Source organism: Pan troglodytes, chromosome 7, assembly GCF_028858775.2.
Source record: "Pan troglodytes isolate AG18354 chromosome 7, NHGRI_mPanTro3-v2.0_pri, whole genome shotgun sequence".
Classification (NCBI taxonomy): Eukaryota; Metazoa; Chordata; class Mammalia; order Primates; family Hominidae; genus Pan; species Pan troglodytes.
Genome location: NC_072405.2, coordinates 102180001 through 102194363, shown reverse-complemented (window position 1 = coordinate 102194363; position 14363 = coordinate 102180001). Strand labels below are relative to the sequence as shown.

The following is a 14363-nucleotide window of genomic DNA, read 5'->3' as shown; positions in this document are numbered from 1 at the left end:
ACTCTAAGTGAAATGACAAAGTTACTAAACATTTATTTTTGCTTTTCATATACACTATCTGCTTTCCATTACAAGATGCTGCTCTATATTTTGTAATAGTAGATTTAAAGCTCCTCATGACCCACTGACTTGTTACTGGGCTTAAAGAAGTCCAGATCTGTGAGAATTTTGGTGGAACCACCTAGCAAGCAAAACCCTTTATGAAAACCAACTCAGGAGCTGAAACATAAACCTGTTTCAAGAGTTAAAGAGGCCATGAAAAACATACTGTGGCTTTCAGCTGCTGTAACTCCAGCTCTTAAAACAGTTTGTCTTTTTGATTTGGGAAACTGGGAAATGCTACTTCTACAAACAGTGCAAATCAAAGAGTCAGGGGACAGATTTTTTGTTTTTTTCTACAGAAGATTTCTCTTTGGGATTTCACTCAGCTGTGTTTGTAGTTCTGTGTAACTTGGTGACTCTCTAGTCACATGTATCTTATCCAAGTATTTTTATACATTTTCCAAGAAATACCTGTTTTTGTTAGAGTGATAATGAGCTTTAAAATCTGATAGCATTCTAGGTTTAGTAGCCCAGATTAAGAATTAGAAAGCTGTCTTGCACATCCAATACGCAAATTAGATAGGTCCATTTAGCTTAAAGGTTAAAATACATATGTTGCTGAACTGTGTCGTTTTACCAGATTTACTGTAATAGTCATGTAGTACTCCCAAACTGTTAAAAATATGCCAAGTACCACCTACCTGAAAAGACGGGCAACATCTTCCTTCTGACCATTTTTCTCTTCCATTTCTAAGCTGTCAGTGCAACTTATTCCAATAAGAAGTACAAATAATTGTGATTTTGGACAGAAGAAGGGTGACTTTATGTTCAGAGGAGTGAGTCTTTTCTCTGCACTTCCCTTTTTAAGTATATTTAAGTTAAATTCTTGATAGTTCATAAAGAAAAATTACCAGTAAGGTCTTGTGTAATCCGAATTCCTTATGTGCTGTTATCTGCTCAAGTCTTTGTTTGACTGCTATTAAGTGAGAATAGATTTTTCTGAATATAGCACCTTTGTTGGAAAGTCAACTTGAATAGCTATGTACAAAGGAAGTCCTACCATAAGTGGTAAGCAATTGGACGCAGATTCAAAACTGCACTATGTATTTTCCACTTAATCAGTTGTTTATTTTTTCCTACATGGCATATTGTTATCTATTGACTCCACTATTATTTTTCTTTACTGTCTGTTTTGGGGGTTTTTAAACCTAATTCTGGGTGTAATTTAGGTTTTGGGGACTTAAGAGAGTAGAGAAAGAGCACTACTTGTTTTTGTTGTGTGCTTGCCCTCTCCAAGAAGGGTTAAACCTTATCTAGGAAGTGTTTAGATTATTTGTTACAGTGTCTGTCATCTACAGTAGGTTTTCAATCTAAAATATGACATTATATTTGTATTCTTCTCACAGTGGTATCCCTAAACTGCTGCTTAAAAACAGTTTGGGAATAGTTTTCTATGGATATATGCTAAATTTTAAGGAGTATATTAAATCCACAAAGTATGGATGATAGTTTCATCTAGAAATCTCCAGTAACTACTTATAATATTTATCTTTATAGGTTTCTTAAATGGCATTTCTAGTGTTCAGTGTCAAGGCATCCAACATGATGAAAACACCAAGGGCAGAATGTGACATCTGCACTCAGCTTGTTACAATTTGAAAGCTTTTATCCTAGCTTTCTAAAATTGGCTATGGGCAAAAAAATTTTTTGAAGAAAATCTATAAAGTATGTCTTTGCAATGAAATTATTATACATTATCTTTGTTGCAAAACATAGGTGAATAAAGTATTTGAAAAATACAAAAGGGGCAGAACACCCAAAACTTGATGTAGCATAACAAATGCATCCACTTTCACAGAAAATTGTAGTTACAAGTATACCCTGTGCTTCAAAGTACATCATATAGCTTTTTGCATCATTTTATTTTGAAATGATTTCAAATATGCAGGAAAGTTGCAAAAAAAAAGTACAAAAAATTCCTCTATAACTTTCACCTAGATTCCCTTATTTTATCGTATTTGCTTTAGTATTTTCTCTTTTCCTCTCTTTCATCCTCTTCTTTCTCTTAAATATATATATATTTCTAATCATTTGAGAGTAAGTTGCAGACATAATTTCTCTTTACCTTAAATGATTTGAATGTCAGTTTACCAAGAACAAGAATATTCTACATAACTTCAGTACAGTTACCAAATCAAGACTTTATCACTGATACAAGACTATTATTTAATCTACAGACCCTATGCAAATCTTTCACATTGCCCCCAATAACACAATATAATAACATAACAACACACATTTTTAAAGATTAGAAATCCAAAAAATTGTTCAAGGCCATATTCTCCTCTAAAAGTAGTATTTTTTAAAGCGAAAGTAACAAATGCACTCAAAAGTTACAAAGGGTCTTTATGAAACTGGAAAAAATCTAACATAAAGATGGTTTTAAAATTGTAACAATGTTTTCTTCAGTATATTTCTTTTTACACGATCAGAGAATGTTTGCAGTTGGTAATAAATATTCAAGCACCTTGCAAATGTCCTACCAATTCTCTTTGCTGATCTGTATATGCCTGTGGGATTAGACTAGGAATGCATAATTTAAATATAAATTGCCTGATTTGCATATACAATTAGTCAAGCTACAGCTTTGATCGTAAGCAAAAATTATTGTTCTGTACTACCACTTAGATAGAATTTTAATTCACCTTGAATATTCAAACTAAATTAGACCCTGGCTGTATAGTTAGAAGGGCAGTACTTCCCTTGTGCCCCAAGTCATTTATGATAGGATAATAAAGGCATCTTTTCACCTCCTGGTGAAGAAGGTGCTATAAGCTGTTTGCAATACTCTGATTCTGTACAGATTTTAAATGCATATCTTAAAGCAGCTAACAACAGCTTAATATAATTTAGTTAATATTTCCACTATGGATCTTTTACTTATATTTTAGTTTATAAAACCTAGCAGACAGTAATTGCAAAGAAATGTACTTCAGATATAATGCTGCTAAAATGACAGAGGCTACAAAAGTCATGACAGTTAATTACTAGTGGAGAGCTGATGTTTCTCAAGTCATGGACGATAGATGTGTGAAATAAACCAGAGGAATTGAAGAAACAATAGGAGTACTTGCATCTCTTACATTTTTAATCTACAGTAAAACATTTTTATTAGGAATCTATGTTTTTAATTAAACAGAACATTTAATTAAGGTGCTTTTTAAGCGGGTGAAACAATTAAGTGCAAACACTTGAATGAAACATGTCATAATTAGTTTTAATAGAGTGTTAATTGGTACTAGGTTTGCCAAGTTAATAATTACTGCTTATTAAATTTTCAATTAATCATTGTCATTTTGCTTTGAATAAAGATGAAAATTAGATAAACTAATTCAGGGGGAGGATATTTTCCCCTGTTAATTAGAACAGTTAATTTTTTAAAATGGAAATTACTTGTTTTAGTTGTCAGTCTTATGTTGTACATTAGTTGAATCTTTGCACCCTTTCCTCAGCCAAAAATAAAGAGCTTATTTGACACCTTGCAGACTTATAGTCAGGCCTGATTGTTTTGGCCTGTGGTATGATTCCGTTATATTTGTCTAGTGCAACAGTTGGTTATGCAAAACCACTGTATATATTTGGTAAAGTAAATGGACAACAGCTTAAAATGTAAAAATGAGATTATTTTTTAAAACCTCTATCATTTAACCTATAAAGGCACATATTTATATTACTCAGGAAATGACTTTTCAAAAGTAAAACTGGATCATCCATTATAGCATTGATTTTTCATTAAAAGGTCTATAGTAACTTAATTGCTATCTGAGTTACCTTTTCACTATTGTGTTGTAGATTATGCCAGCAACTAATAGTTTGCACTTATTTGTTTATGTGTAAAATCCATTCTCGGCCTCTCTTTTTTTTCTGAACTCTTAACCTTTGGACCCTCCTATATTCATGTTAACTTATAGCATTGTGGAAAACTGACTTTATGTGTCTGAATTATTCAGACAGGTTTCTTGCGAATGTCCTTGTCCTTTAACTTCTTATCTGGTCTCAGAATCATTTCTGGAGGCATTAGTTTGGTTAAAAAAATTATAATAATGATATAGGAGTTTCAAAAAATATTTCCATAAATTCAAGTTAAAGAAACATTTTCACCCTTTGTTTTCCTAAATGTATGTCAAAAGATCTGCTAGTTTTTAGACTGCTGGAACTGCCCAATAATTTGGATGAGAGTCATCCTTCTTCTATAGAATTCTATAAAAAAGTAATCAGATAGTGGGCATGGTGGCTGGAAGGTGCCTGTAATTCCACCGGCTAGGGGAAATTGATGCAGAGGATCACTTGAGCCCAGGGGTTCGAGACCAGCCTCGGAAAGAAAAAAAAAATTAAAAGAAAAGTAATCCGTATCCAATGACTTCGGCTAACTGAGAGGTGTTTTCTTGTCTGGTTTGGCCTGACTGGCACACAGAGGAGGCCGTCAATGAGGTGAAGCGCCAGGCGATGACGGAGCTGCAGAAGGCCGTGTCTGAGGCGGAGCGGAAAGCCCACGACATGATCACAACAGAGAGGGCCAAGATGGAGCGCACGGTCGCCGAGGCCAAACGGCAGGCGGCGGAGGACGCGCTGGCAGTTATCAATCAGCAGGAGGATTCAAGCGAGGTGAGGCATCTTGGGAAGCTCCAAATAAACGAGATAGTTTTCATTCATTAGAGTGCTCATTCTTCATTCAAGGTGATCGCTTTAGATAAATATTTGGAAAAAAATTTAGAACAGTGTGGGGAAAGTCAAGGTATTCATGAAATATGCCAAGAGCTGATCACATTTGTCTTTTTATTGAACACCTAATCTTTGCCAAAAAAGGTTTTGAATGTTTGGTAGGTTACCGATTAAAGTGAAATTCTTATAACTTCACAGCATTATTTAGAGACTCATAGCTTGGCTGTGTGTGTCTGTTGTGTATGTGTGCATGTGCATATGTGTATGCTTGCTTTCCAATTGAAGGGATTTAATAGATACTGTGTAAGCTGTGGTCTCCAAAGCCATCTGGCAGGCTTGGGATTGAAATCACTGCCTTAGCTATTGGCCCTAAAGTCCAATGCTAAAACAATGTTTGCATCAACTGAATATTTCTAAGAGATCTTAGAGACAGTCTATACTTCCACATTATTTGTGGTAACCCATATGATGGTCATTTCATAGCATAACATTGCTGCTAGAGGTAATGTTACATATATTATTGTTCCAGTATAATAATTCTCACACACACACACACAACACACACACACACACACAGCTAGCCTAAATGGCTCAAAGATCTGCAAAGTAACTAAAACGCAATATCTAACAACATGATTTTTAAAATATTGCCTGCAAAATCAGCAGAATAGTAATGCTCCACGTTAATTAATATAGCATCACGATCCTTAACCCCAGAGTAACTTTAGATAAAGGACTACAATGGGCTGCTCTCACCAAGCCGAACTCACAATGGCATGGACTGATAAATCAATGGTCTACTACAATACATATCTATAATTTGTGAGGGAGAGTAAGTATTTAATTTGTACCAGGCTTTTCTGTAGATGAAAGACTCTGCGGGAATCACTCAATGCCCAGAGTTTCTATTTAATGTGTAGCAGATGAATAACAAGGGGACAAAAGGAATTGATTTTCAACATTTGAAAGTTTCTCAGGAAAAGAGGGACAAAGGGAAGTTGATCTGCCCTTTAACTGCTGACTTTTCCATTGTTCAATTAAACTAGACATAAATTCAGTTTTATTGGTATCTTGTGGCTAAGATATAAGGACTTTGTTTTGTGTTTTTTATTTTAAAAACATTATTAGCATCTTTTGAGGAGAATTTGTCCTTCTCTGTTCAAATGAGCAATATCGTGAGGCACAGTTGATGTCGTATCATTAAAACTGTCACTTTCACATGAACATTTTAGGGCTGTTAGGTATGTTAAGAGTACTTTTTAGGTCACCAAATTCTAAAGACAGATGTCTAGGAAGAAATTGTCAATTAAGTCTTTGTACTCAGGCAGTAACATGCTGTATTCCTTCAGTATTTATAAGCTTTGTGTCTTTATTCCTAAAACCTATTTAGAAAATATGTGATCTTGACACCAATATTTAGCATTATAAATAAACCCTGTTAAACAGTATCTGTGATAGGTTATTCAGTCATATCTACTACTAATGTAAGAATGATCTTCTGTAATAATTGTTTTTCTTTTTTTTTTTTTTTTTGACCTCTTAGGGGAACTGATCTTTAATATAGCATTACCAGTGTCTTCAATGACACTTCCCCAAGAATTTTAAAGCAGACCATGGTAGAGGAAAGGGTTTGGAATTCAGAGGGTCAAACTTAATTCCTGGCTCCAATTCTTACAATTCTTTGATTTTTGAGAAAACCACTGAACCTGTAAAAGCTTCAATTTTATCATGATCTGAAGAAGAGTGGAAGTGTCTAGTGTATGGCTTGAACCTTGAGTCATGCTATGGATGAGGAAACTTACCTGGCTAAAGTTACACAGCTAGGAAATGGCAGAGCCTCAACAGGATCTCACAGCATGCTTTCAGTCCCTATGTTGTTTTGTAACAATGAAATAAGGATCTTTTCATAGGGATCATTAAGATAGTTTTTGTATGCAGATAAAGACAGGCAACTTAGGTCTGTTTTCTTATTCTTTAAAGTGCAAGACCACTTTTAAGACTTGGGGAGGAATCATCTCTAGAAGGATTAAGCCTCTTTTCTCCAAAAATGCTGTAAATAATTTCCCAAGAATAGAAGAAAGAAAGATGGAAAAAAAGACCTCTTTACGCCCAATAAGGCCCATATTGCCTTGTGCTTTAAGTATTTTATGAATTGTTCTGTTTTCTAAGAAAAATGAATGTTCTCATTTCTTAGAAGTTTAATGTGCAAAACTTACCGGAGAGTGCACTGTAACCTAGGGTGCAGGGCAACCACACCTCCCACTTTGGGTGGAACTGTCCATTGACACCTAGTGTCCCAATATAATTATTACGAGCGCCCCCTTCCACTGTCAGGTGTCCTGTCTTCATTGATAAGTTGAATGGTCCCACCTCTTAAAGGCCATGTTCATCTGATCAGATGATCGTCTTCTGCTAGCACAGCTCAGAGGCAGATACGTGTGGCAGAAAGTATCTGAGAGGAGGACCTAGAAGTCCTGAATTATGGCCCCAGCTCAGTTACTGTCTCAGAGGTCCTTCGGCAATTCATTTTATTCCTGTCAGCCTCCATTTCTTCTTAAGGAATGGGACGATATTCACTTACCTTACAAGGTTGTTTAAAAGATTTTTAAAATAGTGTTTTTGAAAGCTATAACACAATATATTATTATCTGCTCATATTTCCCACAGTTTTTAAAAAATCACAGTATATACTAAAGTATTCCTACTGAAACAATATTCTTTTCTCCCTTTCCCTTTCTTTATTTGAAGCCACCACCTATTGTAAACATCTGCCCATCTCTTACCTAGGTCAGGTATAAACTATATAATCCAAATCTAAAACAACATATATGTGGTAAGATACACACGTTATTATTCTCTTTCCTTCATAGGGACTGTAAGAAGGAATCTAAGATTCGCGATCAGAAGACCAGAGTTCTAGGCCTAGTTTGGCCATTTATGTTTCTTCTGCGCTATTTGTGTTAATTCTAGATATCTCTGAATTCTTCTCTCTGTAATTTCTGAATTTACCCTTTCTCTTCCTATCTCAGTTTTCTTTCACATGTATAAAACGGAGCTAATGATGCTCATTCTGCTTAGAAAAAACAGTGGTTCTGAAAGATTGGCAGTGGAAATGTTTCAGAAGGAGGAGAGGAGTTGAGAACATTTGATTGGGGAGACCAGCAGAAAGAAGGCTTGGAGGCAGGAATGAGTAACTCATGGATATTATTTGTAGGTGGGCGGGGGAGGGGGGCGCGTAAAATTTATCATCCAAACTGGGATGCCTTTTGGAGTAAGAAAGACTGCTCTTGCTTAGACAGACCAGTCCGGTAAACCAGGCCATCCCAGGCTCATGGGAACCCACAGTCAGCCAAGTTATTGGAGGTTGCATGAAGTTTGTTTTGCCTGAGATGAAATAAGACAACCTACGATGAGTGTTTAACTCTGAACCAGGCATGGTATAAAGTGCTTTCTATACTTTAGCTCGTTTACTTCTCACATTGGCTCTGACAAAGTAGATAGTGTTACTTTGCTCATTTTACTGATAAAAAGCTATGTCTTGAAGGGATTAGGCCACTTGCTCAGTGTTTCATGGTCAGTAAGTGTGAGCTGGTCCTTAGCTCAGGTAGCCCGACTTTCAGGCCACCTTCTTAGTAGCTACATGGCAGGAGTGGGAGGTTTTTGTTTGTTTGTTTGTTTGTTTGTTTTTTCCTAATTGTGTGCTGTATCTATTTTTCACTGGACTTCATGATTATTTCTACCTAGTTCTCAAACTTTACTTGGATTTATAGGCTGATAGTTGGTATTACTATCAGTTAGAATGACACTGGACTTGCGGCAGATATCTAAGCAATGTGATGCTTACTGTACTTTCTCTTTTCCCAGTGGATTATATATTTAACCCAGAATATAATGCCAACATTAGCATAAATCAGAAATTCACTGAATCTGATCATCTTAAATTCTTTTATTTTCTCCATATTTATTTCCATTTTTCATTTCCTATCTGTGTACAGATAAAGCTTTTTCCAGTGAATACTCTCAGATTGCAGCTATTTCCAAGGAAACTTCTACAGCTTTCTTTGAGATCCATACCTTATACTAGCTTAGGTGATTGAAGCAAGAAACTGCAAGTGAGCACAGAAACAGATAAATACTTTTATTGTTCTAATAGTTTAGAGTTTTAAACTACCAAAGTGATGTTTTTCCCCCAGATTAAAGCAGACTTTATTTATCATTCTTATATAGGTGCAGAGCTGCACAGTTATACCAACCTCAGTGGAATCTGTGAAGTTTGGCCCAAACTGGAAATGCCACCTGTGTAGACTCTGAATAAAACATAGGGACCTCACAGCATGGGTCCTGTCAAAGCCTTCACAATCTCATCAGACCAGTTGATTCCCAGAAAAATTTGGAGCTCTCAGAGCATGAGCTATGATGCTATGTTATATATATATATATATATGTAGTTATACAATATACAATATGTACAATTATATATTATATATATATATATATAGGCCAGCTGTTTGATTCCGTAGATGTTCATGGTATAGTAGACAGGGCACTGGGCTAGGATTGACCTTTGGTTGCTCACCTCTTGAAGCTTTGGTTTTCTCATCTGCAAAATTTGGGATAACGTTTCTGTGATCTGCCTGCTTTGCAAGGTGGTTGAGAGGTGCCAATGAGATGAGGAGAAGTATTTTATTAAAAGAAAAGTCACCTTACAAATTAGCAGTGTGTCTATATAAGAATGAAAGAGGAAAATGGAGAAGAAAAACAGTTAAGAAATGATCCTAACAGGAAGGGTGGCGAGAGAATTAGAGTAGTGACTATGCGATTGAAAAGGAGAGAGACCACAGAAGTAGTCTGTGGGGTTTGGCACTGAATGGTTCCAGGGGCTAAAGAAAGAGGGGTTTGCAATAAAGTGACAAAGTCTTGGGCATGAGTGTTGCCAAAGACTGAAATGGACCCACCAGAGTTGGGTTTAGGGAATACTGACTTAGAGGAGCATCCTGGTGGAGGTACCTACAGAACAGGCAGTTGAAATAGGAGCACAAAGCTCAGGAAGAAGATAACAAGGAGAAACAGGTTTGAGAGTAATTTGCTTACAGCTGATCATTGAAACCACAAGATCTCACAAGGGGCAGCATGAGAAGGAAAAGATATTCCTTTTCTTTATGCCAGCATTCCTCCCTCCCTCACTGTCAACTACAGGGAAAAGAACAAACCGCAGAAGAAGTTATTGTATAAGAAAGAGAATTTTAGTAGGGGAAATTTCAACAAGAGGCATTTAATAAGGAAAAACGGGGAAGTAATCAGCAATGGTAAATCTTCAGAAATTTTGAGGACAGCAAATGAAGTTGCAGAAGAAATTATTAGTCACTAATGAAGTATGAGGGGGAGTAAGTTAATGTTCTTCTCCTGTAGCTGTCAGTGCCCATGGGTGATAGCACTTAATTTGAATGGGACCATCAGCCTTCTAATTCTAAAGGTTGTAAGGTGCTGGATCTGGAGCAAGGACTGTATCTACTCTCTTTCTTCCAGTCAGTACCAAAAGGAGGGAGTGGTGGTAGTACCTGCCATTTATTCAGGACCTATGAACATCATGCACTGTGCTTAGCACTGACATAATCCTGAATAATCCTGCAGTTATTATTCCTGCTTTACATGTTCTGTTGCTCCAAGGGTTAAGTAAGTGGCTTGTGGTTCTGAAGCCACAAAGTGATGAAGTTGGAAATGAAATGAAGTTGGCCTGGCTTTTGAAGCCTGTGCCATTTTCATTACACACTCTGACACCTTGTCTTTGCTGCCTCTGACTTTATGGTTCAATTTCTGTCCATTTTTGGGAGTTAAGTGCCTGCTAACCTGTTCTTGCCACAATGAGAGCTAATAAAAGATCTGAAATTGACAAAGTGTGGCATTTTAGAAAGAGTATTTTTAATTTGTAATCCAAACATCTGGGTGAATCAAACTTTGGCTATGTAATTTTATATTTTTGTGACTTGGGGCAAGCCTTTTACTGTGAAAATTATTTATTTTGAGGGTCCCAGTTTCTGAAACTGCAGTCATGTGAAAATGATTTTAAATTGTCAAGTGCAATGCAACTAGATGATGATGCAATCTTAATGTGAATTTAAGTCAATGTGTTGCCTTCTGTAGGATTCTTAACATTTGAGGAGTTTCAATTACAATCATTCTATTATATTTAAGTTTATTACACATCAATTTTGTGCAAGTTTTTCTGAAGAATTATAGATATGTAAGACCTGGAGAGACTTAAAGCAGTTCAGAGACAAAATAAAAGATATTTTGTCCTTCAGAAAAAGATTTTTCTGCAGTAAGAACCAGAAGGGATATATGCCTGTAAAACAGAAAGATCATTCTCTAAATGTTTTTCTTAGGGACAAAGAGAAATGCTGATTTGAAACAAAGTGTCAAATACCTTCAATATGCAGTGTTGGCATTCAAAAGCTTCAATCCATTGATTCTGTATATAGCCTTGTATTTAGTATATTTAGCAAAGGGGAGGTTCGTGTTCAGCCACAAATTCTTCATCTGAGTCACAACCTAACTTTGGTCAATTGACTTATTCTTACTTTTCAGATAGGGAGGAAAATATTCTTTATGCCAAAAAAGGGAATAACATTATCACAAATAAAGAAATACTATAAAGTGCCATGAGCTTTGGGAATGAAATTTGCTGTGATATGGATATCCGTGAGCTTTCTACACTATTATGGTAATTTCAGTGACATCACTCCTTAGAGGCCTGAAAGGGAAGCTCAGTCATTTAAAAATAAATAAAACAATTATCAGGAAATACTATCTTGAATATAAAATGCACAAACTGCAAAATGTAAAATTAGATTAAGCCATTGACTGCCTTTATCCCAGCCCTTGTGGATAGACACGTGACTGTTAGACACAGTTTGCAATTTCCACCTTTGTGAACAGTAGAAAGCTTAGAATGATCCAAATTGGAGTACTCAAAAGATTCTGCACCTTCCGCTGTTTCCAGAATTGTGACTATTCAGGGTCTGAGTGCCACTGATCAGGCATCAGTCTTGCAGGTATGGATTAGCCAACAGTAAATTCACTAGAGCATCCAAGAGAAATATATTAATAGAAATTGCTCTTTCAGTTTTCTAATGAGCTTTTAAGAATGAATATGCGCATTGGAGCGTTTGTTAGTTGAACACTCACTAAAGTTGCCTACACATTCACTGCAATGCAATGTCAAGAGAAATAAAAATTTGCAGATTTTTTTTTTAACCAGATCATTAAAATTGCTCTTTTTGTAACTTCCTACAGCTGAAGGTTGTTTTTTCTTTTGTCCCAGTGGTGGGTGGTAAATGAATAGTATCAAACAACTTGAGAATGAAACTAGAGGTAAAACTAGCCAGACCCCTTAACTCCTGGATCAGAACCAGACAATACTACGCAAGAAGGCTCAATTCCCAGCAGCTTCACGATCCAAAACATCTGTTTCTGTATTTGGCACAATTCCACTTTTTTATTTGTAAAATTGTTCCCATCTTTGAAAACACTTTCAAAAATAAAGAAGCCCCCATTCTGTCTCCCTTTCCACTTCCCAGCACATGCATCTGTAATTACCTGGTTTAGTCTGTGTGTTTAATCAGTTTAAATTGAGAATGTTGCATACATCTGATTTCAATCTGAAGGAGCCATTGAGTATTGGACAGTTACCACCCTGTGTCTGCCAAAACGTGCCTCTGCCAAAAAACGGATAGGACTCACACCAGGGTATTTCCTAAAGAAGCCACTTGACTCAGATTAGATGTTTAATTTCCTTAAAATATTGTTTTGGATGTGAGTCTCTGTTCTCTAATTGGAATATTCTGATGTAATTTAGGAATATAGCTTATTTGCTGAGTTTGTTCCAGGATCCAGCTGGCATTATTCTAAAAGCCTAAACCTCAAGGAAGTTAACTTCACTCTGAGCACTGAGTATTATACCTCACAGCTTTGAAGGGTGGGCCAGGCCCACGTTTGCTCACGTCTTTGTGGAACCATTGTACATGCAATGCAGTTGAATTAATTTTGAGAGAGAAAGGTTTCTTGTTATGGTAATGAAACTTCGGATCAGAGCTTCACATCTTTTGAGATAGTTTCTTAAATTAATTGAAGTAGGAAAAAATTGTTTTGTTCTACTACTGACTATTCATTTAAATTTTAACTTATGACATTTTTTGACGTATCAACCAAGTTTCTAGATTTCCTCAGCAATAGTCACTTAAAACACCTGTCATTGGCCAGAGTTTGAGATTTTAAGTTTTTGTTTTGTTTTTCCTTGTTGGATTGTAATTTCTTTTTTATTTCTGTTTTTTGTTTGAGCTTTTCTGCTCAACATAGCAATGTCTGATGGTTAAAGAAATAAGAACATGGAGCTGGGCTCTTTCTAAAAGTTTTAAATTGGAGTTCTTGAGTTCAAAGGCTTTCAGCACATGCAAGCCTCTGGGAGCCCGTTTATTTGTTAACAATGTTAGGATGGCTGCTAAAAATTCCCTTGCACGTTTTGCACAGTGGTAAAGCCATACACAGGGTGATGGGCTGACGTTTCCTAGGAGTATAGTATTGTCAGCAGCTCATGAGCTTACCTTAAGCCACACAACCAGCATGCTGGAAGCAAAGCAAATGTAGAGAACACAGTAGGGAGACCTGTGAATACCTATGTCAGGGCTTTAAAAATCTTTCTTATCACACAAGCACATAGCGTCAGCTGTTTGGGGTTACCAGATTGTAGTCAGAAGTTTGTTTTTCAAGGACATAATCAAAACCAATGAAGTTAAAGAATAAAAAGTTGAATGACATAAAGCTAAGATTACTTACTACAGTTTTGCATAATGGGATTGGTCTTGCCAAAGAAACTAGGAACATTTAAACATTTAAAGTCAGCTTTGTGAGGTCCCCCTCCCCACCACACTCGTAGGAGGATCCCTGAAGGTTAGTTTCTTCCTCATTCCTCCTTGCCTGCTTAGGACCTGTCCCCAAAAGGTGCTCTTCTGTCTCTGGTATGTTTGTGCTCTAATTCATGATGCATTTATCTTAAAGTTTAAATCCTGGTGGCAGCCTCATTCCCACTTTTCTCATGTCTTGCAAAACACTGCCCACAACTGGCAGTGAACTTACTAGGGTTTGAGTTTTGTTCTCATCACTCCCAAATGAGCCCCAGTTCCCTCTGCTTTTCTGACTTCCCAGAGTTGCTGAGGCACACAGGAGCAGCAGAGCAGCTCCGTTGGCTGGAAAGAACTGTGTGCAAATAGAATTGTTATTTGGCTGGTTTTAGCATTTCTCATTTCTCAAAGCCAAATAAGGCATAGTCTAATTCATTCATTTCACAGATATTTATTGAACACTTCTATCTATCAGGCACCCATTCTGGGTGCTTCAGATACAGGGAGAAAAAACAAACTGAGGATCCTGTCCTCCAGGGAGCTGAGGTAAAGGGGGTTGTTTTAACACAGCCCTAGCATTTGGTTGTAAGGTTCACTGAATGGATGCACTGAAAGAACTAAAGACATAGAGAGGTTAAAGGACTTTGCCTCACCTTGTCTAGTCTGAAGGAGCAGGGAATAGAATCCCTTATCTACTCTATT

The 14363-nt window shown here is 36.6% G+C and overlaps 1 protein-coding gene across 8 annotated transcripts in view; it reads left to right on the top strand.

Annotated features, from left to right (window-relative positions):
• RUNX1T1 (RUNX1 partner transcriptional co-repressor 1) overlaps nucleotides 1–14363 on the top strand; it is a 143013-nt gene that overhangs the window by 127412 nt on the left and 1238 nt on the right. For all 8 annotated transcript variants that reach the window (XM_528188.7, XM_003311835.7, XM_003311832.6 and 5 more), the window contains one exon: nucleotides 4517–4707. In XM_528188.7, the coding sequence (XP_528188.3) occupies nucleotides 4517–4707 (191 nt within the window). The remainder of the gene's footprint in view (nucleotides 1–4516; nucleotides 4708–14363) is intronic.